The sequence below is a fragment of the Etheostoma spectabile genome, chromosome 19 (assembly GCF_008692095.1).
Source record: "Etheostoma spectabile isolate EspeVRDwgs_2016 chromosome 19, UIUC_Espe_1.0, whole genome shotgun sequence".
Taxonomy (NCBI): domain Eukaryota; kingdom Metazoa; phylum Chordata; class Actinopteri; order Perciformes; family Percidae; genus Etheostoma; species Etheostoma spectabile.
In genome coordinates this window covers 3,081,266-3,086,399 of record NC_045751.1, presented here as the reverse complement: position 1 = coordinate 3,086,399, position 5,134 = coordinate 3,081,266, and the positions used below count along the sequence as shown (strand labels likewise).

Genomic DNA, 5,134 nt, shown 5'->3' with positions numbered 1-5,134 from the left:
CACACACACACACACACACACACACACACACACACAGAGTTCAGCTTGCACAGGAAGTGCACAAAAAGCCACGAACAGTGCTGTTTCAGGCAGGGTTGAACTGGCTTGCTCAAGGCACCCCAGAGAGAGACCAACACACTGGCTGTTGCTGGGCATCTAATGCATGCACCTAAAGTCTTATAATGGTGGCTCCAAATACCACACCACCCTCCTGCCAAAATGCACAAGCACCAGTTTAAGAGACTAACCTGAGGTGGAGGGAGCCCTCCTGCACCAGGTGGACAGTCAGGTAACATGATCGTCCGTTCAGGTGTGCTGCACTTACAGGAGGGGGAAGGGTTGGACATGTTCCAGTTACCGTTGAGGAAAATGTCAGTGACGGACTGATCCACAGATGGAGTTACCCATTCAGAGCCACTAGCTGAACATGGTAACTTCCTAAGAGAAGAAAATGGCGGAAACATGAGTGTTGAACTGGTAATAATGAAAAATGCATCAACTGAAAAACATACACAATATGCTTTCTTATCTTAACCATAATTGTAACTGATATGTACTATGGTTAAAAAAAACAAAAACAAAAAACAAATCTAGTGAAGGATGTGAGAGAGTAAGGATAATCAGAATAAGCAAAGAGAATTGAGATATTACATTACATTCACTCCATATTGTTTGTCATCATGGATGGAATAGTTGTTACATGAGTCAAAAGTAAAATATATTTTAGACTGCAAAATAATACCTCTGAATTAAAACATGTGATTTGTTTTTGAAGAACTTCCGCAGATTAAGATGTACGATGTATAAGATGTATAAGTACCATTTGGCATTAACGCATGTGCACACACTAATACTGTTCTTTTGGCTTCTTATTATTTAACACTTACGGTATTGGGTCTCCATTCATACAGCGAGTTCCAAAGCCAGGCTTGTTTACCAAGGTTTCCACAACCTTAGACACCTCCACATTATCAGGCGTATCTTTGCTGTGAATATTGGGAATATGATCAATACATATAGACATTCAATTACTTCAATCTGTAATAAAGTTTTCAGTTTTATATCTCACAAAAGGTCCATGTCACTTAAATCCACGAGTCACAATGTCAATAAAAAAGACCAAAAAGTAATTTAGGTCTTATGTCAAAGTCAACTAGTGGAGCCATGGTATAACTGTCCTCACTGTCATTACAATGGGTTAGGATTGTACACATCCGTCTTCCGTCACAATTGATTAAGATTTCACAAATCATCTAATCGGTCTTCCACGTTGGCAAAGCACAGGAGTTGAGATAATCATTAATCTTGAAAATATCTTGACATCAAAGACGGCCTGAAAGGAAATGAGACATGTCCTCCAGGGAATCAGTTGAGGTGCATTTTAAGTAAATACCTGAAAGCACACTGCATGCAATTAATCAAGAGACAGAGAGAAATAATTGAGGTCACAAACGAATTTCTTTGGGCCAAGAGTAAAAACATAAATTTCCAAAACACCATTGTGTTGCATACTTTTTCTCTAAGGTATAGTTCTGTCCTGATGTTTGTGCAAGCACATACTGACATGAGCCTGTTCAAGATTCTGTGTACAGTTTAGGCTCTTCACAGCCTTGCATTTTTATCCAAGTGACCTGTGCATATCTACGCCGTGTCTCTGTTAAACAATCCTCCCATTCCAATTTCATTCTCATTACTAACCACACACACTCTGCCCTTTATCTTATGGGTATCGTGGGAGTTAAAACACAGTGTTTCATAAAGACCATCGTGATGGCTTTCTGCCAGCAGTGGCCAGAGCCCAGCCAACCATTTGGATTAATACAGTGTTCATTGTCTCATTTAGAGGCGTCTCCATGAAGGTCATTCGATCATTTCCTTGGCCACCAGTGAGCGCGATTGAAGTGGTCCGATTGTTCAAATGGATTATGTGCAGCCATCTGTTTTGCAATTAACAATGGCTGGGTTACCACGTTATTTGAGATAATATAACTATTGGTCAGTTCCAAAATGAAGACTTGTGCATATACTCAGAAACAGCGGAACTAATGAATAGATCATTGAGTCAAAATGAAACATCATAGAAGTAAAAACCAAGACAATATTAGAAGAAAGTCAAATGAAGGCCATTCTATAACAGTAATAATCCCTTCTGATGCTAAACCAAATAGTGTTGTTGAGTGTAAATATTAATTTCCATATTCGGATATATCACTAAGTAACCAAAAACACACAAAACATAAATCTACTTATTGTCACTGTTATACAGTATACACAATTGAGCAGGGTTCAATGCCCCTTCAACTTCTAAATTAGATTATCAACTGTTAAGATGAAAAGACAAAATACTTTTATTCACACTGTTATCATCAGGCAGGATGTTTTAAAGTCACTTAAGAGAAATGACAATATTTAGGATTTGGCCTGAGGGAATAGAAAAATTAAGAACAACTCCCGCTTTATGATGTCATATTCAAGAGCCGCTCCCAGGAATTCCCAAAAAACTGAATGTGCAGATCTTTTATGGATAGATGTGTGTTTTCCAAGGTGTTGTTGAAGAAAACTTAGTATCTAGGTAGGTTGCTAGAGCGTTGCTACTGGTGTTCTGGGTTTTTGGTAATGTGTGGATCTTGCACTACTAGATGGTTGTTGCTAAATGCTAACAACAACTCCATGTACACCATGCAGTGGTCACAGAGGAAGTAATAATAGTGGTAGAAGTTTTTTTTATAAAAGACTAATGGTTTACACTGTTGACAGTGACAAAATATTGCAATTAAATGTTTCAGCTGCATTTTTGGTATACACAATAGTCAGAAAGAAACGCAAAAACTGAAACAATGTACATTTTCAAGAACAAAAAGTACTGAAATGTTTCTTCTTCGAATTAAGTTCCAAGTTTAGTGAATTGTTTTAAGATTCTAGTTTCAACTTCAAAAGAGTAATGCTTTAATTTTCATTTTTTTTGTGAATGGATCACTACCAAAGGTGATAGTGCCCTATAGCTGCATGTTGATATGTGTTAAAAGTGTTGTTGGTATGTAGGGCTAGGCAATATATCGATGTTGTATCAATATCACGATAGGAGAAAAGATTTTGTCTTAGATTTTGGATATATCTTAACATTGTGATATGGTACGTGTTGTCTTTTCCTGGTTTTAAAGGCTGCATTACAGTAAAGTGATGTTGATACTGATAGCAATGATACTGCACTGATGTGGATATAACCGAACACATGAATTAAATATTCCAGAAGCGTTTGTCATTTGCATTAAATGTCATGACTTGACAATTCTGTCAAACTGAGCAAAGCATGACAAATATTTACCACCATGGTAAAGGCAAAAGTGTCTACAAATGTCAACAAAAAGAAAAAAAGAGCAGCAACTGAGTACGGCCAAGTGCTAAGATAGTAATAAACCAGTATCAGGTTGCAATTAATTGTGTCTTGACATCTTCAAAGTGAATGTTATACAAAATTCTGCCAGGGGAAATGAAACACCTAAAGGATAGATAAGCAACAAAAGCTTCACGTCAAAGGAACACAGTATGAACACAGTGTCAAGAGCAGTTAGATGGTTTGGACAGATGATGCATATTAGATTTCAACTTTTACAGCGCTTTTGTTGTTACAGAGAAGGATCATGTTGAAGCAATTTTGAGCTCACTGGTGTGAATATGTAGCAATTAAAAGACAGTGGAAGAAACCTTAGTGTAACTTAATGATCATCCTGTATCCTGTACACTAAGTGTACACGTGAATATAGGCATTTATGTTTTTTGGGTGTTTATTATTAATAACTATGTTTCATAAGTTAAGATTCTTAAAAAAACACCTGAAATCAATGTGAGCATCAAAACTAACTACATTACTTTTTTCAGATCTAATGATTGTAGTTTGTTCAGTGGACTTCTTTAGGAAGTTGTGTCTTTAAGCTTTTTGAGTGTTATTTATTCATTATCTGCTCTAGCTTTGCCAACATTTTAGACAATGGGAGGAGGACACCTAAACCCCCTGCCAAATAAATCCCCCTAAGTCTTTCTTCTACTAGTTCTTCTTCAAATTATTCACACACTCTCTGCCTCTCATAACAGTGAACATCATTCTGTAGATGATTATATCCTGGAAAAATCTGGTTTCCTCTCGGTAATTATATTATTTGATGCATTACATCATTTAGAGTAGTTAATAAACTTAAAAGGAACTCCACACAGACTGTTGTTAAAATTCAAAACCAAACAGGTAAACATTTGGTGAACTGGGTTAAAATGCCGTAATGACTACTAAAAAACAAAAGTGACAATTCATTCTGTGCTATGTCATTATGTGGTTACCTGTAAAAGGTGGTTTGAGGCAGACCATACATCCAGGGTTGCAGCTCCAGACTCGGATATTCAGTGAAAGGCGGAACGATGAGCGAGAAGATCAGAGACAGGCACACAAACGCAGCAGGCAGGACCACCTAGGAGGATGTTGACAAAGTCAAAATCCACTGAAGACGTTTATCCTGCTGCATCGGAACTCACTTGAAGACTTGTAAATGTCACAGGAATAATTAAATACGAAAGAAGAAATACTATCATGTTTATTTTTCAAGGAATTGCCAGACAGGTTGATTTCAAATTAAATACTTCTGAGCTTAATGGCGTGCTATCTGCCACTACAGCTACGACGACTACACGAGGAATCCTTGAAAGCCTCTGCCTGAAAGCTTCATTTAATCATTGTAACACGCACACGACAACAGTATCTTTGTCATTTTAAATGTGAGAACAGGTTGTCCTATGACCTATGTAATTACTGTACAACATACAATGACACAATTCTGAGTAATAAAATTATAGGGGCCCTCCATTGAACAAAAGCATATGATTTAATACAAGATCAATGTCATCATTCCCCTCCCCAAGCCCCCTCACTGTCATTACGTGACACAAAATGACTGATGCAATCAACAATACTGCGGGACCGCTGCGATAACGTGGCAACATTAATATGCACCGCACCAACTTGTTTTGGCTCTTCTGCACGCTTTATGAGTTTGATTAAACACTTCCAATACTGCCACCATCATCTGGCCACTCAGATATAATTAGTTTCTCAACATTCTCTTGTCTTTTGTGTTATGTTCTTAAA

At 37.4% G+C, this 5,134-nt stretch overlaps 1 protein-coding gene across 7 annotated transcripts in view; it reads right to left on the bottom strand.

Moving 5' to 3' along the window:
* The window catches only part of LOC116707246 (phospholipid-transporting ATPase ABCA1), a 198,336-nt gene that overhangs the window by 65,879 nt on the left and 127,323 nt on the right, over positions 1-5,134 (bottom strand). For all 7 annotated transcript variants that reach the window (XM_032544513.1, XM_032544514.1, XM_032544515.1 and 4 more), the window contains 3 exons: positions 4,333-4,460; positions 888-986; positions 249-438 (listed from right to left, as the gene is read on the bottom strand). In XM_032544513.1, the coding sequence (XP_032400404.1) occupies positions 249-438; positions 888-986; positions 4,333-4,460 (417 nt within the window). The remainder of the gene's footprint in view (positions 1-248; positions 439-887; positions 987-4,332; positions 4,461-5,134) is intronic.